We start from the raw sequence: 23,695 nt of genomic DNA on the forward strand, positions 1-23,695 counted from the left end.
TATTGCACATTGTTTCAGTCGTTATAAAGTACTTTAGAATTATTTCAATTGCAAATGAAATAGTTAGCCTATATTAACTTATCAGGAATAAACTGACTGGCAGCCATAAAAAATGGAATAATAGAATGATGCACTTGGGAGAAATGACAAAAGGCATACCTTCAGGCTATGTTGATACCCAAGGCAGAGAGGGTTAAGATACTTTCTGATGTTTAAATAGTATTATTTGACTGTCAGAGGTAAGAATATCGGTGCCTTTGGTTATAGTGTAGCGTATAATCATGCTAATGGCATTATCACCGACAAAAAAGAAATTGCTATTTTTTTTTTTTTTTAATTCACAGATCATCTTAAGGAAATGTTTCTCTCTAGCAAACTCTAGAGTCTGTCTCAAAACTCAAATGGACTTGACAGTCACAAATCAGGAGTCTGAAATAAGAGCTACTTCCATATGTCTCTCAAAGCAAAACCACCCTGTTGTTCGCTGTCTTCACCCAAGTAAAGTTTGACAAGTTACTGAATCTCTGCCACCTTAAGGCTCGATACCTCTGACCATCTTAAAGATGAGTGTAGCTGTGCAAATAGGCGTTTGTTTGCTTTTTTTCATAGCTGAAATTTAGTAACGTCATCATTATCAGTACTTGAAAATGCACTGAGAAACAATTCCCTGTATTTGCACTTATTTACAATCTGTGCATGTGTCCAGATGCATGGAAGCACACTCTGTGTGCATGTATCTGTCACAGCACATAGGCTATGTGCAGTGCCTGTGTGTGTGCAGCATGTTGGCATGTAAGATTATGCATTCGTGAGTTTCTCTGCAGACCGTCCAACATGTGCTGTCATTGAGAAACACACTGAGAGGATTTGCTAAACTTAGCTCTTACTCCTGAGACACAGACACCCGCTGTGCTCTCTACGGCTTTGTGCAGGACACCTTTCAGGCCGGCCAATTAAACAGTGAGCAGCACAGTAGTTGGTCTCTGCAACTTACAGGGAGAACTGCAAGAATTAAAGCAACTGCTGGCTGTCTTTTTTATGGTTGCAGTTCTGATCTTGAGATACCAGAGAAAATGCAACATTCATATTTATAATGCATTAGACTGTAACGCATAAAAGAATCTACTGCTCATTCAGAAACTGTCGAGAAACCCACCCTACTCAACAACAAATATTGCAAATGCATCCATAGCCCCCTCTTTTAATATTTACATTTGACTGGAAACCTTGAAGTTTTGCAATGTCACAGGTCTCCCAAGGTTTCCATTTTACTGTATGATGTCATGAGGCTAAAAACGGGTGGAAAGTCTGCTCATTACTGTTACTCTTTAGCAAAGAGAACACCACACCCACACCTGAGAGGAGGTACTGACCTCTAATCTCAAATCCACAGCCCTCTGTGCGTGCATCAATGCGCTCACTGTGCATGTGCAGGGTGTTTGTTTAGCTTGCTTGGATTTCCATACCTTAGAGTAGGTGGATCCCGCTGAAGCAGCTACCTTCTCTCCAAAGAATCTTGATGCTGCTTCAGTTTTAAAGAAACTTACAAGGAAGCTGAGCAGGAAAGGCGATAAATGTATCAAGGAGAAGACTTCCACAGGTGAGCACTTTACATCTAAGGAAGAGGAGAGGTGAATAATAACATCCTCCTTTGTTTTACAGGAAATTTTCATAGGCATATAACTAGAAAGTGGGTTTGTGTACAAGTCACTACATATGGAGTCCACTCAAGGTCAGGAAAAGTTCTTTTTGGTCACAGTGAGGTAAGCTGTCTGTAACTATTTAACAAGAAAAATCTGCAAACAGTGTTTTTTTTAGTGCTGTGACAGAGTCCTAGGTATACTTTAAATGTAATGTTTGGTGCTTGGTTGTATTCCCACTTCTGCTTCTAGGTGAATTGTTTGTTGTAGGTCAGCAGTGGATACTGACAAAGTGCCTAGCCAGTGAAAATCATCCATCCACAAAGACTTGAATTAAGCCACAAACAAATATGCCTTTAAAAGACAAAATGAATCACTTACATCTCACATCTCAAGAGAGGGACAAATCATAATGCATTTTATGAGCTGACAGTTTCTTAGAGCAATGCAAAACTGCTTGCTTTTGGCCACATGTGCATTATTAAAGATTTGGTGCTCTGTGCGATTGACTCTCACCACATTCTTCAACTCGAGACAGGGCTGCAAGGGGATGAAGTTCAGAAGGATATCCCAAAGGGTTACACTGCAAATCCCACTTCTATTTTTAGTTTAATTAAAAATTATTTTTTTTTAAATTCTTCTGTCAGGGAGTGTAAGCTAAAAAGGGTAACGGAGCAGTAGTGGGCCCTGGTCAAAAGTGCTGTAGAATAGCCTGGTTTAAAATATTTATCAGCTTTCTTTTTTTTAGTGTATTACCATTGGAGGGAGGGAAATGTGGCTGCTGCTGTTACAGGTTTAACTAAACTGTTCTTTATTCAGGTTAAGTTCAAGACAATTCTAGTGGTTTAGGTTTAAATGTGCCCTTTTTCTTCTGCACTTAAGGCCACAAAGTGTGTTTAAACATGATGCCAGGGGTTGCTCAACAAGCATCCAAATGTGATGAGTTTGGAGTCAGACCCATCTCACTATTGCCAAGACCTGGTTTACTGCACCAACGCCTACACAGAATATGCTGAAATATCTTGGGCACATCTCTGAGATGCCAGTGCCTTTAACAAAGTGGCGGTATTTGATTAAGTATGAAAATAGGCTGAAATACATAAAAATCCTCCAACTGGTACAACAGAAGAGTTGGATGCAGTCATGCAAATACCTTAAATTCTGCAGACAGTGCCCATTTATGTTGGCTCCTGGCAGACTGGAGCCTTCATATATGCAGCTTAAAATGTCCCCCCTGTCCTGGGTTTGGTTTTATCCAGTTTCTTCTAGTTTTCTGCCATAGTTAAAAGACATGTAAGTCTGGCTGGCAACTTTAAATTGCAAAGGTAGGTCTAAATGTGAGCATGAATGGTTGTCTGTCTCTATAAATCAGCCCTGTGACTGACTGCCAAACCTGTCCAGGGTGGCTTCAGTAGTTTCGATGGCTGTTATACATTAGTTTCTATTAGTTTTTAATATTCATTTGTTTTATTATTATTAAAGGACTCTCTATTGGCTGGCAGCCCTTGCAAATGCCATGACATTTACAGGTAAAAGATCAAGCCGAAGATACAACTGTCAGGGATTTCCTGTCTGGGACTACATGTTCAAGCATATTCGAGCTGAAGCAGATTGCAAAATACTCTACATTATTAAAACCATTCAGAGTAGCAACTTCCTTTTTCTTAACGCTGTGTGTGAAGTTTTCAAAAAAGATTTAAGTAGCCTTTGATTCCAAGTAGTATTATTATAATCACTGAGAACTTCATCATCTTTTTCCGGTGACACTCAGCTACTGTATATTTAAACCTAACTAAAGTTCCATAGATGCAAAAGGATCAGAGCTTCATCTCTCATCTCTTTGCTACGATATAGGGACGCTTAGGATGAGCGTCTGCAGAAGTTACTGACTTACTAAAAAACAATAGCAAAGAAAAGCGAGCTGGTTATGAAACAATAATCTGTTTTAATCATTTCATAAATGGGTAGAATTACCTTCTGTACTGTACAATTGAATCAATACCTCATCTAAGTCTTTCGCCTAGTTAAAATCTTTTTGGTGGTTTAAAATTCCACCTCTTCCATTTGTCTATTCAGGGCCCCGGGCATGAGGGAAATTGTTAACCTTTAAACGTGAAATTACTCTCAATAGGCACAGCGAGTACAGGAAGGCTGAAAAGCACCAAGAGGAACTTTGACATGTGCCATACTATAATTTACAGATGCAAACACTAATGTTAGATTTTTTCCCAGTTTTCTTTAAGTGAACTTCAGTTGTGCAGTTGGTAACAGATGATGAAATGATTTTAAAAGATCAGATGCAATACTGAAAATGTCATCACTGTCTATGAAACACGTCCTACCGGTCAAGCGTGGGAAGAGGTGTAAGTCATTTTCATCAGCTCCTAAATTCATGATGCCTCCTTATTAAAAAAAAGCACAAAACAAAACCTGACACATGGTATGCTTATGATTTTGGAGCTAATGAATGGGTTGTTTATTATCAGTGCCAGTTGCAGCTAGTGCCAGACTACACACTTTCAGCATCTGAATGCAAAGTGACAAAAAAAAATAATATCAGTCTTCTTGTCCAACGCCTGGTAGAACAGGAAAGAAGCGCATGTGCATAATTTAGCTTTATTTTGCCTGAGTTTGTGAAATGAGTCTGAGTAGAAACAGCATTTCCTCCTCTGCTTCTCATTCTGAAGTAGAGGGCATGATGGCAGAGCCAGTCAAGAGCCGCTTATCCGATCTGAAATGTTTTAATTGTACATCTCCTGCATAAGTAAGAGCAATTAACTCTCATAATCAGGAGCTGGAGTAAAGCCCTGGCTCGGATCCAACTGAAATCCTGCTCTTACGAGACACGTGTCATTAAAATCATCACTGAAATATGATCATCAGTCGTAGTGGTACATCATGATTGCAATCCATGCTTATGCAAAGCATGATGGGCTGCTGTTAGCCAGTGACAACACTCACTCTATATGACATTTAGCATGTTGCAGTCTGAATGCATATGAAATGTCTTTGTTAAAAAACAACAAATAATAAATAAATCATTAGGTCCGTTTTTATCAGTGATGACTTACAATTGAGGATGTCACAGTAGAAAACTATCATGAACTGGTTTAAATTATTATTTTTTATTTATTTATTTATTTACAACACATATTTGAAACAAGATGGATTTTTCAGATGTCATGTTTTGGGATATTAAGTGGAAATTTTGCATAGATTATCTCTGGTTTGCTCTCTACACAGCATTTCTTGATAAAAGCATTTGCAGGATGTGAGCGGACGGGACTGATTGGCGGTCTCTATACACTAAAGTCTTGTGCTGCTGTTATATCTTTAAAGTGTCAGAGCTATTTTTCGGAATGCCATGGTGACTGTTTTGTGTGTTATTAGTTTGAAAATGCTCAGAATAAAAATGAATGGTCATGGCAACTTTTATATAGAAAAAAATCTAGACAAAAACCACACACAATAGTAAAGGAAAAATCAAAGGACAAATAAAAAACATAACTTACCTCATTACTTCTTCTTGGTGCATAAAAGAAATAAAGTGCTTTGATTTAGTATTCCTCTGATTCTCTGAATAGAACAGATTCTGCATATCTATCTAGGACATTGCAATGTGATTCAGTAAAAATACCATCTGTCTTGATGAGACATTTAGTCTTTTGCTATTTGTACAGGACTTTATTTTCTTCCAAGAAGAAAAAAGAAAAAAAAATGTCCTACTGAAATTAGTCATTTTCACTTAATGTGTGTTTTGTAGAAATAAGCACTACAGTAAAGCTTACACTTGTTAAAAATCTTGGAACAGCACTCTTTAAGACAGATGAAATTGTATTTTTTTCTCACTTGCTGCATGCCTACTGTATGTAATAGGCCCCAGTGCATGTTGGGAGTTGTATTCCTTTGACCTTGTAGCATTTACAACAAAAAAAAGAGGCAATTATGCCTTCTTTCTTTATTTGCTTAAAATATGTCCCGTAAATATGAGAACATACTAGCACGGGTCCTATTATAAGTTGTGAAGGAGTGACTTTGGTTTTAGTTTATTCACATCCATCCATCCTCTTCCACTTATCCTCATCAGGGTCGCAGGGGGGCTGGAGTCTATCCCAGTTACTATAGGGCGAGAGGTGGGGTATACCCTGGACAGGTCACCAATCTGACGCAGGGCTAACCCAGAAAGATAGACAACCATTCACACCTATGGGCATGTTTAGAATCCTCAATTAACCTAACACCACTAACTGCATGTCTTTGAACTGTGGGTGTCAAGTACCCAAAGAGAACCTATGCAAACACGGGGAGAACATGCAAAAACGCCTTGGCCAGGTGGTGGAGTTGAACTCAGGACCTTCTTGCTTTGAGGCAACAGTGCTAATCACTGCAACCTCCAGCCACTGTGCTGCCACCGTGCTTTATCCATAATACTCATTCAACCAAACCTTAAAAGTGATAGGAGTGAAAAAAATTAAATACAGACTGTGTTTGCTGATGTAAATGTCTACGTTTTGATCAGATCTGCTACTGTTAGCCTGACTGAACAGTGAAATTGGGATCCATGACAAAGTATATACCCATGATGTCACGTTCATCATCCATGTGCAGTTTGCACATGGATGATGAACCAACTTGGTGTTCTGCTCAGACCTTACACTGCAATTCACCACCTAAACCTGCATTTTCCATGCAGACTCCAGGAAAAAAGTATAAGAAGAGCATTTATGCATCTTGTGTTGCACATTTGCAACTGAATATAAATACTCCAAAGCTCATTGTGCCATTCGTTCACTGGCCCATTAGCGACAACAACAATTACTGCTAAACTTTTATGAAACATTACATTCTATTGCTGTATTTTCATCAGATTAAAATAAACAGTTGTTCTAAACTTTACACACTTGATGTTATTGCTCATCAAGCAATAACTTGTTCAATTAAACATTTATTCAATTATAAAATGGCCATTTGGTTTACTGAATTTGTCTTTAGATAGCTGAGGCCAGCACGAATATAGTTAGGACATCTGAATTCAAAAAGTAGACACTTGGAGTTGCTTGAATTTTAACGTGAAAGTTATTAACCTGCAAAACCAAATATTACAATTAAAAATAAAATCAGACTTGTGATTATTCGTGGTGAAATTCAGCGTCTGCAGTGCGAACTGCAGTCAGGAGTGATTGCAAATGTAAGAATGGCCGGTATTTGTCTAGATTGGAAGGGGAAGTAGTAGTTGTGATAAGGGTGGGGCTTGGTGTTCTTAGTTTGCTCTTTTTTATAATTAGTGAGTGTTACTATTATTATTTTTTCTAAATCTTCTGATAATATTACCATATAGCTGTGGAATTCAAAGAAAATCTCTTAATGATTTTATGAAATTTATTCTATGACAGCCTAAGACTTGCTGTCCAAGTGTGCCTGATCCATTTCGGCGTGTATGTGCGCTGGATTAGGGCGGCTCAGGACAGATTAGTTAATTATAGACACCTGCAGTCTAAGCGTGGCTTGTGTTGTCAGGTGTTGCGGCATGAGGCGGGCTTGTTGCTGAGGCGGGGCTAGGTTTGGAGTTGCACGAACAAATGCTTTGCCATGTGCTCTGACTCCATCTCTTCTCCTGGCTCATGCTCTGAGAGCAGCTCCATAATTGGAATCCTCACTCTGTCTTATAACCAGCAACTCTGCAAACTGCGCGGAAAATAGGCCAACTTCTTAGAACAGCTATGTAGCCTTTGAATAAAAATCTCCTTTGATTCTCGCCAGTGTGACGACTATCAAAGTTGTTAAAATGCTCCTCTGATATCATGCACATCTCTGTAATCATCTTTTCCACCTAAAGTCAATCACTCCAACAGTTTTGTTCTGTCTTTCTTTTTAATGTGTTAAAATAAATGCTGGCGTGCTGCTACCAATGTCTGCATGTAACATGTCCATGTCACCCTGTTAGACTAAAAGAACTTTCAGCAAGAGAACAATCAGACTGGGGCCAGTCAATGTCGAAGCTGCATTAAACACACAAGCCTCTGCAGATACTTCAAATAAACGCATAACCTCCTGCTGCTGTTGCTATGCTAAGTTTGCTTGATTTGAACACGGTAGCATTAGAGAAACATTCAGTGTTATGTTATTGGATTATAACAGACATACATAGGGTTTAATTTACTTTGATTTACTTTTTCCTTCAACAAAGTCATAAAATCATCTCAATCTTGTTGGTTTTAGGCTGTGACTCAGACAGACGCTCCCTGCATGCTAAAACCGCCTTTAAAATTGACGAGAGACACAAAATCTTACTCAAACACGAGTGTTAATTTGTGTCTGATTAAATATTCCAAAATGAAAATGACACGAAAGCTGCAATCAGTTTTTCCGTTATGCTCTAATAAACCGGCTTTATTCTGCTAAATGACTTCTCCTTCAAGCTTTTTTGCTGACTAATTTGGAAGTTTTTGTTTACTCTAAACTTCTTGCTTAATATTAATTGAGAATGTGACATGAACCCTTCAATTTATTGAACAAATGTACTAATGAAGCATGCGATTAACATTCAAGCGAAATCATGTTACAAATAAATCAGTTTGCAACAAGCCATAAGGCAGTACTAATAAGCGGGCCACATTTGATTAGCCATTATTAAATGCAGCACCTGATATAAATACATAGCAGCATGAGCCATATGAAGCTGAAAATTTCAAGGGGAAAAGACGGTAGCAGCACTGCTTATGTAAAACGTCCATGCTTATGATTTTACCTAATCTCCACCAAAATGTACATTTACATTTAAGAAACTGGTTAATAGAGCTTGTGAAGTACTCCTATTATGAAAGGTGTCAGTCATGAAAAGCAGGCTTTGAATGATGACATCTACAGTACTGTCATTGTGCAGCCCCTGAATCTGAAATGTATTAATCATCTATTCTCGAACAGACTTTGCATGTTTGCATTGCCCTAAGGACTTATACATGCAACCTTTCTGTCTCAAATACAAAGTAAACAAAAACAAAAACATGCAAAAATAGAAGGGACAAAATAAAGATGGCGACGAGGATTTCCACTCTCTGGCTAATCTTAGCAGGGTGACTCCACCCTCCTGTCTGGGAGGCTTCTGTCAGACCTCCAGGTTAGTCACTTTACCTTTATGCACCTTCCTGCAGCTGAATGAGCGGGCATCTGTGATTTTGGATGTAAATCAGTTGCTAAAGAGGAAGTCATTTGCAGAATTTTAAGCACTGAAGGTGCTTTTGTGTAAAGGGAGAAAAAAAGACTTTTGGGGGGGCTTTGACTGGAGGATTTACCAATGCATGAGCCATGATTTTGTTAATTTTTTCACTGAAGTCAGTAGTTGTGTAGTACCTCTCTACAAGTACAATTCCAACTTCAAGCAGCATACAAACCAACTGGTAAGCATGATTCGCAGGATGTAGTGATGTGGTGGTAGTTCATGAGATGAGTAATGGCAGTGAACGGTGTGCCTTCAGAATACTTTTTCATATGTTTTTTTTAGCAATTTATGTGAAGCTTTTCCAAAGGATCATGCAACTTTATGCATGGGCTTGATGCATTATACAGTAAGTGCATTTAAGAAACAAAAGCTAGAAGGACAATCTTTTGTCCGTTGTACAGCTACAGTAGTCCTGCTGTCCTTGGTGATGTTTTAGTAGATAACATCGTTTTTCATTGTTGCTGTTCTATTCTTCAGTTCGCTCTGAATCAACCTCACATTGAAGGGGTGTGTTTCTTTTAATGCTAAAAGCATAAAATTATTATCTAGCCTGGACTTTCCAGAAGACCTTTCACTTGTGAGGTCACTGTCCAACCCTGCTTACTCATTTTTCACATCCAGTTATTTGTCCAGTGCTTTGATTTTCTCCTTCTGCAGAAAAGAAGAAATTTGCTTTGAATACCAAGCTTTAAATTAAGTTACCATTCACATGCATGCATAACAGTTTTAGGTAGGTAGCGGTGACACTTTGACTTTTCCTGGGAAGCCCCTTGTCTGTTGCATAACTCAATCACTTGAATGCCTGAAGTGCTAAATTTATCCTCTTTAAAAGGCTTACGTGTCATTAATGCCAGAGCACAGTGTATCAGACAGGCATGATTGACTTGGCAGTTGTTCTGTCCTTACCTTGCATGTTCCCTCCCCACTTACATGTCTTAGACAGAAGGGTTTTTTTTTTTTTTTTAAATAATGGATCATCAAATATGCTATTGATTTAGCACATATACATATATGACACATTACTGAAGCTTTGTCTTCCCTGTCACCCGTGAATTTTCATCTGCAGGATATTTAAAATATCCAGCAGATAATATTTAAATATATATAATATTTCTTTCTAGTGTTTATTGCTTTAAAACATCATTCCAGTTGTTCGTGTCATCAAGGTCATGGCTGCCCAAATGACACAGGCACGCGCTGTTACATAACTGTGTACGTCTGTGCTCTACAGGATTTAAAGGCTGTACAGCTGAGAGTTGATCTTTAAGTCAAAGAGGCTTTACTCCAGACCACAACAAACCTGAGATACTTGTTGCTTCAGAGGCAACAAAAGGTAGTAAAATAAAGAAGTGCATAGTCAGATGGATGAGCTCATCATCTGAAATTAACACAAAGGACCATGTCCAAGAAAATATCCTCAAAACTAAAAATGAATCAGTGAAACAAATATATACATTTTGTATTTTTATACAATAGCTGCAGAAAACTCCAGCAGTTAGCTAGCCATGGAAGACTTGCTCTTTTCTAGACTTGCTGACCACTCAAACACCTTTAAACCTCAAGCCAAAGTTACTCATATATTTAACAGAGCATTGCTCTCTGTTCAAATATAAAGGTGGTATTTTTACCCAGTTAGGAATCATCAGTTAACTCAGCATACATGTCTTCAAACTGTGAAAGGAAACTAGAATATTCCCACACAGCCACAGGGAGCACATTCAAACTCCATATAGAAAAGCTCCAGGAGACAAGAGACTGACCAGCAGAGCCGAACCAAGAAACTTGTCAGAAGCATAGAAGCATCATTTCATCCAGCCCTCCGTTCTCTTATCAGATAGTATTTCAGCATACTCTCTATAGACAAAAGTACTGGGTCACCCTTGGGCTTAGTCCTTGAATTCAGGTGTTTTCAGTCATCTTGCTACATTTGATAAAACCAACCATCTTGCCATGTTGTCTGCCCTTACAAATATTTGTAAAACAATGAGTCATTTTAAAGAGCTCACTGAATTTGAGTGAGGTACCATAAGAGGATGCAACCATTGCAACCAGTCAGTTTGTGAAATTTCTTCCCTGCTAGATATTCTCTGTTAACTGTAAGTGGTCTTATTGCAGAGCAGGAGCACACACAGAATGCTGAGTTACATAGTGGACAGTGAAGTCGCCACAGCTCTGATGACTCATTAACTGCAGACTCCCAAACCTCCTATGGTATTAGCATCAGCACAAAAACCGTGCGTCAGGTGCTTTCTGGTATAGGTTTCCATGGCTGAGCAACTCCTGTGGGTGTAGTGTGTCGGTGACCCAGTGCTTTTGTCCAGAAGTGTAATATCAATTACAAGCACAATTTCTTCCTTATTTGGCCATCTTTTCCTCGCAGATTTTGAACCTGCAACACACTGAGTTGTATTCATGTTACTTCTTCTAACTGCAACTTCCTCTGACTGCTGAAACTTGAGTGTATACAGTAGATGGGCATGGGCCCCCTCTACAGTGTCAATCATTTGCAATGAGGAGCTACTGGATGTGGGGGGACAGTGAGTTTCATAGAGCCCATCGTCATCTGTGCTGACAGTTACAGCATTAGCAGTAGTTGCTAGTACAGTGACAACAGCACTATCTTTCAGTGGCTTTCAACTAACCAGCCCAAGGACATTACGTACCTTCTCATCTATTCACACACTACTGTTTTTATATGTTTTCAGTATGTGAGATCGTATTAACACAAGCGGGCATCGCAATTGAGTGTTCCTACGTTTCAGTTATAATTACAATTTATCTGAGTGCAATCTAAACATTGATTATGTGTTCTCTTAGCTGCAAATCAATGCAGTTTTGTTTACTAAGCATTTGTTCTGCTTTACACTAAAAACATAGCAGTGTGGCGGAGATGTTGTGATGGCTCTCAATTATTATTATAACATCTTCCTTCTTTACCTGTTCCAGTGCCAACAAAATGCAGAAGCAAGTTGAGGTCAGGATGGATGAGAGCCACCTGGGACCAGGGGTAGACCCACCTGAGAATCCATGTGGAACCCTCTGTGATAAGATTATGAAGAACATGGTTCTCACTCTCACCATCCTTGGTAAGTTAAAAGTCCCTTTATTTACATTCTTTCATCCACAATACGCTTTTATTCATGGTTACATTTACACTGTGCAGTTTTAGGCTGTCCAAGACCTTAGCTTACAGGTGTGAGAGAAACACTGTAACTGTCCCTATGGGATACATGCTTCATGGGTGATTTTAAAACAGAGTGAGACAAATTGTGTTCTAGATGAACGGCAGGTTTCCAAGTGCAGATGGAGAAGAGCAGGTGTTGCCAGCAGGAGGGCAAAGATAAAAATCTGCAATGAAGATTGAGTTTCCGGCAGTTGTTATAGCCTGTGAAGTGACCCAATAAATAAATAAATAAATAAAAAAAGCAAATAAAGCCTCACATCCTGTAAGGTATGATGCCAGGTTAATAAAATGTTATCAGATTGTTCTGTTTTTCCACTCTGTTTTATTGGGCTCTTCTATGACAGAGAACTTATTAAATTATATATAGGTAGTGTAATCGTCATGATGGCATTTACACAAACTTAGATGAATCTGGATCATCATGCAAGGTATGTCGACATACCAATCCATCACTGTGTGTCAACTGCCAAACGCTGCCCAGGGAGTACAGAAGGATCTTCTTCCTTCCATTTTTGTTACGAGACAAATGTTTTGGTGCACGATGAAAGAATATTAAAAAAACAAAAAAACAAACTGCTATAGGATATTTCGACTGTCATAGCCATCGCTGTTCTCCTCATGCTGCAAAAGCTTTGTGTTGTGTAACTATCATAGACTGTACTGTGCACTTTTTGAGAACTACCTGTAAAGGAAATTTTAGGCAAAAAGAAAATATTGACAAACAACTAAACAAACAAGAGCTGCCGCGAGCACGGTGCCATGTTAACGTCATTCACAGATATTTTCTGATTAGCAGAAGTCCCCATTAAAATACACAGAGTCTATTGACCTTCTTAGTACAAAGTCCAACTAAACAAATCAATACCTTTCCTATTAAATAAATAAATACAATTCTATTCAATGGAACCTCCTGTTGTTGATCATACATCTGATCAGTTGTTAGAGCAGATAAGAGGCAGGTGTTTCTCATCGTGTACCCCGAGGTTACGCAGTCAGGGGAGAATGGCAACACCTGGCTCCGACCAGCGAAGCAGCTGCAGTTGACCTTTACCGCATTTCTAGAAGAAAATCACCTTTGGGGAAAAAAAGAAAAAAAAAATCCCCTCCACTCAATTTAAAAAAGCAGCCAATACTTTTTTTTAAACCTTTTTAATTCTTGCTCTATCAGTGCTCTCACTGTGCGCTCCTGAGTGCCATTTAAATGCATAAATGTTCACAGCTTCTTTCTTGATGTTAAACTAGCAGGCAGCCATGATTGCCCAGGTTGTATTGCATTTAGACTGCAGTGCAAAACGCTAAAGTGGGAAACAACTTTGAAACGTAATTTCAGTGTATAAGAAGAAAAGTTTACAAGCTTCAATAACTTTTATGTCATCCTTTGGAGCTTTTTTTCCTGCAAACTGTTTACAGATGTACGGTAATTGGAAAAATATTTAGACTGAAATCAAGGTGGTCATTACTTTATTAGCTGCTGTAAGGTGAAAAATAAGCAACCTTATTAAAGTCTGATTTTTCACACTTTGTCACACTTTACCACCTTTCTACAAGTAATCCTATGACACAGTGACTGTGGGAGGACAGGTGATGTTAAACAAATGAGAAAAATCATCTGCAAATATATATTTATTACTGAGCCACACATGAGGCCTGGTGTTTGATTTTTTTTTTCTTTTTTATTTGTTGTCTCAGGTGTGTTTCTGGGTTCCATCGCCGGAATGCTTCTGCGGCACATATCACCTCTCCCTCCTGATGTTATAATGATCATTGCTTTCCCTGGAGAGATCCTAATGAGGATGCTGAAGATGCTTATTTTGCCTCTTGTTGTTTCCAGTCTGGTCACAGGTGGGTGAGGCACAGTAACTCGAACATACGATGTTCTGCTGAATTTGCTGACAACTGTCGTGAAATGGGGTCATACGGTGCTACTTGTTACCTTGGAGTTGAGTCGCAACAGCAGAGATGTGAGAGTGGGTGTATTTTTTTCCTGGTAAACTGGGGAAAACATGATCTTAACATTGCGTTTTTATATTTTGGCAAAAAAAAAAAAAAAAAAAAAAGAAGAAGAAGAAGAAAAAGGGGGGGGGGGAAAGCAGTGGGAGGAAAAAGAGCCACAGAAACAGATTTTGTTGATTACATACTGCACAAGTACACAGGTGTTACTGTTTTTCTACACTGGGACCTATTTTTAGTGAATGCATGAGCCACAGTCTGTTACTGTACAAAGAATAAAAAAAGAGCTGAAAGTTGCATTGGTGTGAAGCATATAGACATAGTTACAGTAAGTTCCCTGTGAGCCAGGTGGGTTTTTTTTAACAAGCTGAGCAGAATGACTGCAATATAGGATTGTGTTTGACCTTTTCTGCCTTATAGTTGTGTTATAGCCTTATAGTTATTCATTTCAAAAATATCTGAGGTTACAATATGAAATATCAAATTACTTTTAAGAAAACTAAATATTGCTGACCAATATATTAGCAAATAGTACTAGCAAACTGATACTGTATCAGTATCTAGTTAAAAGATTCAGTTCTGTGGCACAATGTCTGCTTTTGTACACCCCATCATTATTTACAGCAGTTATGTTTCCCTAAGTTTTAGTTTTAGTTGCAAAATTTGTTCTCACAGACTGATACAGTGCTTTTATTAATTATGGTCACAGCTGCTCTAAACTAGCAATACCAATAAAGCAAATCAGTTTTTATGTTTCTATAATGGTTAATCCACCAGCGTGTGCATGCTCTTTAATCCAAATTATAGAATCTAATAATTTGTTTGTTATCCATGATGTTAGTGTTTTATTAAACATACAAAATAGTAAAGCACATGATTATTATCATTATTTTTTTATATCAAGATGCATTTATTTACTTCCATTCCTTAAAAGGAAAATTTAGTTTTATTGGTTGAATGTTATGCTTGATAATGTCGGACTTCCCAGAGAAGTCTGGGTTACTGGCTCAAATTCGGGTAGAAAAACATGAATTCAGTTTGTTGTTTGCCTAACAAATAGCAATATAATTATTACGTTTTAAATGTGTTTTTTACAGATTTCTGAAATATTTGTGATTTCTTAGTTTTATGATACTTGGTTTAATAAATTTGTTAAGCACTGTACATTTGCTCATACTTAAATGGCAGTTTTACAGTAAGAACATTAACCCTTTATTCCTACATTCACTCCTCCTGATTTTGCCAGCGCAGTCGCATCCATCAGTAAAAAGTTACTTAGTCCTCACGTTTATCTTATGATGAAAACATGCTAGATGGCACTCTTTACTGCACTCATTTAAACATCAATCATTGGCAAGTTCAGAGGTTGAGACTGTCACAGTGCAGTGATGTAGCTGAAGGTGGACTTCAGAGCTCACATACCACAGGCTGCTCTTATTGGAAGGACTTTATCAATTTGGTTACAGTAGCCGATTAACTTAAACAGATTAATTTAATGACATAATAGCGCCTATTTTGATTCATTATCATCATTCTAAGTAAATGTTATTATTTCCTGTAAAACATACTTTGTCAACAGGACTAGCTGGTTTGGATGCCAAATCCAGTGGGCGACTAGGCACCAGGGCCATGGTGTACTATATGTCGACAACGGTGATTGCGGCTGTCCTAGGAGTGGTCCTGGTGCTGGCCATCCATCCTGGGAACCCCAAGCTTAGGGCCAATCTTGGACAGGGAAAGAAGAACGACGAGGTGTCCAGTGTGGATGCTTTCTTTGATCTCATCCGAAATCTTTTCCCAGAGAACTTAGTGCAGGCCTGTTTCCAGCAGGTAGGAGTTTCACAGATGGTCTTTGTCCACCGCATAAATCTGATTCATATGTCAGTTCCTCCAACTGATTCTTGTTTTCTTTGCTTACTGTCCAGATCCAGACAGTAACCACCAAAGTACCAGTACCCACTAACAGGACCAGAGCACCTCCGCAGTTCACAGTCAAAAGGTCCCTTCAGTTCAAGAGTGGGATGAATGTCCTGGGTAGGTAAAAAGTTTGAAGGCACGCGCAGTGCATAAATGGAATCGCTTAGCAGGGTTACTGATGAAAAACAAAAGTTCTATTTTTTTTTTTTAAGTTACATCATCAAAGGGAAACATTCAGATAACACAAAGGCATTGATTGGCATCTGTGTCTGCAGACACAGATTTTTGAGCTGCTCACCAGGGGGCGCCTCCACAATGTTTCATAGGGGTGGCCATATGGGGGCCACTAAAAATATTGGTGTGGCACACCAAAAACAGAACCTGTGGGGCAGGGGTGTCCAACTCCAGTCCTCAAGAGCTACTGTCCTGCAGCTTTTAGACACATCCTTGTTTCGACACACCTGAATCAAAGGAATGGCTTGTTATCAGGCCTTTGCCAAACTTGATGGCATGCTGAAGAGGTAATCCAACCATCTGATTCAGCTGTGTTGGAGTAGGGATGCATCTAAAAGCTGCAGGACAGTGTCTCTCGAGGACTGGAGTTGGACATGCCTGATGTAGGGTGTCTCCCTCTCCATTGTGCTCATGTTTATTAACATTACTACCAACTTAGGACAGTCTTATCAGGGTGGGCCACTGGGTGGCCAGCAAATTTTGGGGGGTAGCCAGTGTCCCCTCTGGCCCCCCCTTGGTGGCGTCCCTGCTGCTATAACTTTACATTGGCTGAATTTTCTTTACACACTTTAATTTGTATTTAGTTTGCATTTAATTTCATTAGTACTATAACTAAATGCTCTAGTTTGGTATTTTGAACATCCCCAACACCTACGACATCCTTTCTTTCTGTACAGTACTTAAAATGAATGATTGGTTGCCTGTCACTTTAGATTTAGTCTACAATACATACAAATGTACTTTATATATTCTAAAATTAGGTATTATATATAGCAGAATGTTACTTTGCTGTCTAGTAATATGTCTGAATAATTCTTCCTCCGAGCAAGTAAAATGATTAACTTTCTATTAATTTATACTAAATTATCATATTCCGTGTCTTACAGGTTTAATTGGATTCTTTGTTGCTTTTGGAGTTATTATGGGGAAAATGGGCGAAAAGGCCAAGCTAATGTTGGAGTTTTTCAACGTACTCAATGAGATTGTTATGAAGCTCGTTGGTGCAATTATGTGGTAAGTTCAGTTCATCACAAGCACTGTTCCACAACAGTGCTTAAAACAGCTGTAGGCCCAAAATTTTAAAAGGTAGAAAAAAAGCTATCAGAACTTGAAAGTAGATGCCCCCCACCTGCAGTTCACTCTACTCCATTTTAAGCCCCTAACACTAAAACGCCACTCCCTGAAGGGATATTCCTAATGCATTTCAACAGGTTGCGTTGGTTTCCATAATAAGTATTTTTGCTCTTTAATACTTTCATTATCTGGATTGAAAAGCCCAGTGATTGGCCTGAAGCTTCTATCGTGGGGAACATTAAAGCTTGAAAAGAGACTCTCGAGTAAATACAGGAGCCTTGTACACTATCAAACCACTTGAATAACAACATGCTGCTAAATCAAAGCAAAACCATGTTGCCTATTCCTAACAATTTATTCTCTTCAAAAATATATATATATATTTCTGTACAGCATGAAGCAACTTGTTGTAGGATCTAAGTTGAATACTATATACATTTTTCCTTTGCCTGACACATTTATAACCAAAATACACATTCTGTCTTCAGGTATTCTCCTGTTGGTATTGCTTGCCTCATCTGTGGAAAAATCATCTCTATTGCTGACTTGGAGGTGGTTGCAAGACAACTGGGAATGTACATGGTTACTGTGATAGTGGGCCTTATCATCCATGGAGGAATTTTTCTTCCACTGATATATTTTATAATAGTAAAAGAAGACCCTTTCAAGTTCTTCATGGGAATATTCCAGGCTTGGGTCACGGCACTCGGAACAGCGTCCAGGTATGAGGGAATTCTGCTTCTGTTTGTGGTGAATGTTGTAGAATTCAGACTCTCTGACCCTCAGAGGACCACAGTATCCATGTCTAGAAATCAGGCTTTGTTTTTCAGTGTGATATATGCTTTTATAAATACTTCCATCACAGATGGTAAATAATCAGAGCAACCTTTTTTTGGAGTGATAACTATGGAATTAGCTTGCTAGCAACAGTTTCTCACTTTGCCTCTACGTGGAATATGTCCATGTTTTATTAATGGCACCAGATACACTCTTCCCTCTTCAGAGGTGAGCTCAACTTTTTCCCAGTTCCTTCCAGCTCACCATTCCACAACCTTGGAAGAAGCCAAGCAAGTGTGGAGTCACAGCTGTGGTTATCTGTCTATCTGGATATTCTGTCTTAAAAATGAATTCAAACAAGTTAAAGTTTTTGATTGTTTTCAAAAGTAAAACCCCTGAAAGCCCTTATATGAATCAAATTACCATCATTTGGAGTAAATTATTTTCATTTTGAATGGAAGAATGGTGCAATTAAATGCAAAAATTAATGGAATATAAAGAGTGATTCAGGCAAATTAATTCTCAACAGACAGTCTATAATTTGTTGCAGAGTTCTTTATTCCTGCAAGTTTTTAGTGCCAAATTGGGTGCACAATTTGCAAGCTGAATCTCATTCCATGCCGTTCGTGACTGTCATATTAACAAGCTTCTTCTTGTTTTATTTGCCACAGTGCTGGTACCTTGCCTGTCACGTTCAGATGCTTAGAGGAAAACCTGGGCATCGACAAGAGAGTGACACGCTTTGTCCTCCCAGTGGGAGCTACTATCAATATGGATGGCACAGCACTTTATGAGGCTGTTGCTGCCATCTTCATCGCTCAGATGAATGGCATCAGCCTCGACTGGGGCCAGATTGTTACCGTAAGGTAAGCCTACAGTCCTCCTATCCAAAGGACACAAGGAGTCTCTCTGTTCTTTGATTAGTATAAAAGCAATGTCAGTCATGCCGTAGCCTACACAGTCAGCATTTCTCAACCCAAACTGGGGAGACAGGGGAGAGAGTCCACAGACTTATAAAAGCTTGTTCTATGGACATGGTGTCCAAACTTACTAAAACACATTATTTCTTTTATTGCATTATCCCCCTGCACTTTAAAGGCAAAGTCATTGTGTAGAATAAGGTTGTGGTTTAAATTTACGTAGACAGTGTACACTCTTACAGTTCCCAGTTTCAGTACTTAGTTATCAAAATACTTTTGTCATCATAAAACCTTTTGTAGAGATAGTATAAGGTGTTAACTGTGTACAGATAGTAAAGATGTGTGTGTATTAAAACCTTACACTTGAATTTGTCTCTAATTCAGCATGACAGCTACCTTGGCCAGTGTTGGAGCAGCTAGTATCCCGAGTGCTGGACTTGTGACCATGCTTCTGATCCTAACAGCAGTAGGGCTGCCCACTCAGGACATCAGCCTCCTGGTTGCTGTCGACTGGCTTCTGTGAGCGCCACATCAACACTGCTATCATGACAAAAGCATGCAGACATATTCCAATACCATTCAATGATCTTACTTTTGGATTCTCTTGAATTTTATGTAAGCAGTTTTAGATGTCACCATAATAAGGAAAAATGCTCCCCGCTATATATTATCATGTATAGTGAAATAAGTATGCATTGGGGGTGTAAACACTGTTATAGCCGTGGTTGTTATGGTTTTAAGTTTTTTAATGAAAAACCATTTAAATGAGTCATTCCCACACAGTGAAATATTTGTATTGTTTCAGAAAACACATAATAACAATAAACCACAGTAAATGTCAAAAGTTCTAGCACATGCACATTTGCTCATTTAAAGTACCACGAAAAAGTATTTTCCCCTTTCCTTAGAATTTTTTTTTTTTTTTTTTTTTTTTTTTGGGGGGGGGGGGTATTTATCACACTTCAGCATTTCAAACCTTTAACAAATTTAAACAAAGACAAAGATAACTGGAGTAAAAGTGTAGTTTTTAAATGATCTTTGATTTATTAAGAGGAAAAAAGCTATCCAAATTTACCTACCTACCTATGTGAAGAAGGAATTGCCCCCTAAACCTAATAACTGGCTTTGCCACCCTTGACAGCAAGAGGTGCATTCAAGCATTTGCAATAACTGGTAGTGAGTCTTTCACATTGCCTTGGAGGAATTTTGGCCCTCTCTTCTCTGTAGAATTGTTTTAATTCAGCTATACTGGATGGTTTTTGAGCATGAACGGCCTGTTTAAGATCATTTCAAAGCATCTAAATGCATCTTAAGAGTCCAGACTTGGACTAGGCCACTCCAAAGCCTTCAATTTGCATTCAGAGGTTGGGGTTTTGTTTGGAGCTATTCAGAGGTATACTTGTTGGTGCTGCTCAAGGTAGCTTGAGCTTCAGGGCATGAGCTGATGGACCATAGGTTCTCCTTGTGTTTTTTCTGGTAGAGAGCAGAATTCATGGTTCAGTTATGACATGTTGTCCAGGTCCTGAAGCAACAAAGCTGCCCCAGACCATCAAACTGCCACCTCCACCACCATGTTTGACTGTTGGTGTGATGTTCTCTTTATGAAATGCTGTGTTAGTTTTATTTCAGATGCAATGGGATTCAAAGCTTCCAAAGACTTTCATCTCATCAGTCCACAGGATATTTTCCCTAAAGTCTTCATCAAGATGATTTTTGTGTTGTCTTTGGTCAGCAGGCGTTTTTCGTCTTGTATGGCATTTTTGCCCAGCCTTTTTCTCACTGTTGTATCTTGAACTATGACCTTAACTGAGGCAAATTAAGACTTTAGTCCTTTAGCTGTTGCTCTGGGTTCTTTTATGACCTCTTGAGAGATTTGTTGATGCACTCTTGGGGTAATTATGGTTACCCGGCCACTCTTGGGAAGCTTCAGCACTGTTCCAAGTTTTCTCCATTTGTGGATAATGACTCTGACTGTGGTTTACTGAAGTCCCAAAGCCTTAGAGATGGCTTTGGAACTCTTGATAGGTGTCAGTGACTTTGTTTCTCAGTTGCTTCTTTATATCATGGCTTTTATTTATGAGATTTCTTAATTTATCAGGAGTGGCAGGAATGAGGCCTCGGTTTGACTAGTGAAACTGAACCCTGCTTTACAAAAAATGTGGTTAATCACAATTAATTTATGATTTAACAAGGGGAATTGTTATGTTGACAGACTAATTGGTGCTGCTGTAACAGTCCATTGTTGTGAAGGGAGAGCTAAGTGTAAAAGCAAAACTGTTTATTTGCCATTTGCTCTATGTCTCAACTTTCACCTATGGTCACGAGCTCTGGGCAGTCACAAAAAACTGAGATCACAAATACAAGCAGGGAAATGAGCTTTCTCTGAAGGCTGGCTGGTTCAGTCATTCAGGAGGGGCTCGGAGTAGAGCTGCTACTCCGCCACCTCGAGAATGAGCCAGCTGAGGTGATTTGAGCTGACAAGGATACCTCCTGGGCACCTCCTGGGTGAGGAGTTCCGAGGGAGACACCAGGGTAGACCCAGGACACACTGGGGAGATTATGTCTCTCAGCAGGCCTGTGAATGCCTCAGTGTTCCCCCAGATGAGCTGAAGGAGGTGGCTGGGGAGAGGGAGATATGAGTTTCACTGCTTAGATTGCTGTCCCGCAACCTGGCCCTAAAAAGCAGTAGACAATTGATGGATGGATGTGTGGATGGTGTTTTTATTCATCTAGTGCTTTTTTGTTTTTTTTTATTTTTTCAACATGTAGGGATCGTTTCCGTACCTCTGTTAATGTGGTTGGGGACTCCTATGGAGCAGGCATCGTGTACCACCTTTCCAAAGACGAGCTTGACACCTTTGACGCCCAGCAGGTCCGGATGGATGACTTTGAGATGGCAAAGACACAATCGTTCTTTGAAAATAACACCAACCAGAATGTGTACGCTCACCACAACTCAGTGTTGATAGACGACTGCAAGGTACATTTCACGTTAACGGACATAGAGACCTGTATGTAGCGCATCCTTCCCAGCTGTGTGTTTGTCTTTCTTTTTGTGTCTGTTACTCTTTTCTCTGTGGCTTCCTATGTTGGCGTATTGGTGTCTGTGTGAATAGTACAAGTCATTCTTGACTGAAAAATGTCGTCTTTAAAGTGGTGAAAAGCTAAATAAATATTTTTTTATATTTATTTATTCACCTGTTGATCATATGAAAAAGCAGTTTTTGTGATACCAGGTTTATCAAAATTTGTTCATTTCTACATCGTACATTGTTTTTATTGTTTATAAAAACTGAATCAGTTTATTTTAAAGGCTCAACACTAATCTAATTCATTGTCTCATACATGTGGCATGTTTTTTTTTCTGTTTTATTTCATTTGTTTACTTAATTGGACATGTATTTATGGTAGCCCTGACCAAATTATTAGTTTTTAAATTTTTAACAATATTTTTAAAGTGATTTTAGCCAGTGGTATACATAAAGACTGCTGTTTTCTCCATATCATCATCAATCATCCAAAGTGATGCATTCATTTAAGAAATGCCTATTTCATGCCTCCTGTCTATATTGTAGCTAGATTTCTAAACAAACAACAGAAAAAAACGATATTTATTCACGTTCATTGCCTGTATAATGATGAATATCATTATTGTAATTTGGTTGGGGAGAGAATCCATTAAATACATGGCCAACTCTGGAAAAATGACTTAATGTACTTGTCTATCGCTGTATGGCAACGTGTTTTCGTCTGTCGGGGACTAACTAAACTTAGCCCCAAGGTCACTGGCCAACATGTAATGAAGCAATGGTTTCTCTGCTCCCAACCACTGACAGTCTGTCGGTAACAGTGCCTTGGTCACAACAGTTAGTTGTTCTTGATAATTGCTTACAGGTCACCATGGGCAAAAATGGCAACACTGCAGAGTTCTCTCTTGTTGAGGAAGACCCATGGAAATGCGGGTAAAGCAGATTCAGATGCCACTGCACCTTACACGAGTATTACATTTACTTTCTGCTGACACAACAGCAAAAATACAAGCAACGACAAAAAGCAATCATATTAAGAAGAAGACATAAAAGGAAGAAAGCATTAAGGGGAGCTTAACAGGAGTCGGCCAGATTTTGAAAATTCCTTTATCCATCTGGGTGACTGAATGGACCAAATCTTCACCCTAGATTAGATCTTGTGTTTGTATAACTTCTACACAAACTGTAATAAACTTCCATGCACTTGTACAGACAACATTCAGTTGACAACACTCAGGGCCTTACTTGGTGCTGCTGCAAGCTACCTGTCCTGTCAACGCAAACAAATTCTTCTACTCTGTGCAACATGTGATGTTTCTTTTGTACCAAACCATTTTCTTTGTAGCTTAAAGGAGGGTGTGTGACTGATGGCCTTGCTGCTTAACTTATATATAAGGAGCATGTGAGAGGGCTGATATAAAAGGCATCAGAATCTGACAGATTTTATTGCTGAATTGTTGATACCATCAGCAGTTTCACAATTTGTAAGCTTATGGCAAAAAAAGAAAAGAAACCAAAGCAAAGAGTGTTTTGTTGTTGAATTGCGAGGAAAGGTCAGGGCAGTTAAACATTGCATCACCTTTGACTGTTCAACTCATGGGATTATTCCCTGATGTCACACACAAGGTCAGAGCTGATAAGTGAAGATTAGGACTTAAGAGCAGAGAGTGTGGCCTCTAAATGTAGCAACACAAAGTACAGAATGTGTTGCTGAGAGTAAAGCTCAAATAGATTACATAAAGGGTGTCCTC

General features: G+C 38.9%; 1 protein-coding gene across 1 annotated transcript; it reads left to right on the forward strand.

The window, feature by feature from the left end:
- Nucleotides 1-8,924: 8,924 nt before the first annotated feature.
- On the forward strand, nucleotides 8,925-23,254 carry slc1a2a (solute carrier family 1 member 2a). The gene is made up of 11 exons (XM_039604890.1): nucleotides 8,925-9,037; nucleotides 11,806-11,945; nucleotides 13,733-13,885; nucleotides 15,573-15,823; nucleotides 15,919-16,027; nucleotides 17,032-17,158; nucleotides 17,707-17,940; nucleotides 18,667-18,861; nucleotides 19,300-19,434; nucleotides 21,685-21,895; nucleotides 22,810-23,254. Exons 2-11 carry the CDS (start codon nucleotides 11,816-11,818, stop codon nucleotides 22,879-22,881), a joined length of 1,617 nt encoding a protein of 538 aa, XP_039460824.1. The 5' UTR covers nucleotides 8,925-9,037; nucleotides 11,806-11,815; the 3' UTR covers nucleotides 22,882-23,254.
- The last annotated feature ends 441 nt before the right edge of the window (nucleotides 23,255-23,695 follow it).

This window comes from Oreochromis aureus, linkage group 1 (genome assembly GCF_013358895.1).
Source record: "Oreochromis aureus strain Israel breed Guangdong linkage group 1, ZZ_aureus, whole genome shotgun sequence".
Lineage (NCBI taxonomy): Eukaryota > Metazoa > Chordata > Actinopteri > Cichliformes > Cichlidae > Oreochromis > Oreochromis aureus.

Excerpts from the sequence above, each read along its gene's own strand:
- slc1a2a (XM_039604890.1), top strand. The coding sequence starts at position 11,816 with ATGCAGAAGCAAGTTGAGGTCAGGATGGATGAGAGCCACCTGGGACCA. Across the intron at positions 17,941-18,666 it reads GCACTCGGAACAGCGTCCAG|TGCTGGTACCTTGCCTGTCA; the intron begins GTATGAGGGAAT and ends TATTTGCCACAG. Across the intron at positions 18,862-19,299 it reads GGCCAGATTGTTACCGTAAG|CATGACAGCTACCTTGGCCA; the intron begins GTAAGCCTACAG and ends TCTCTAATTCAG.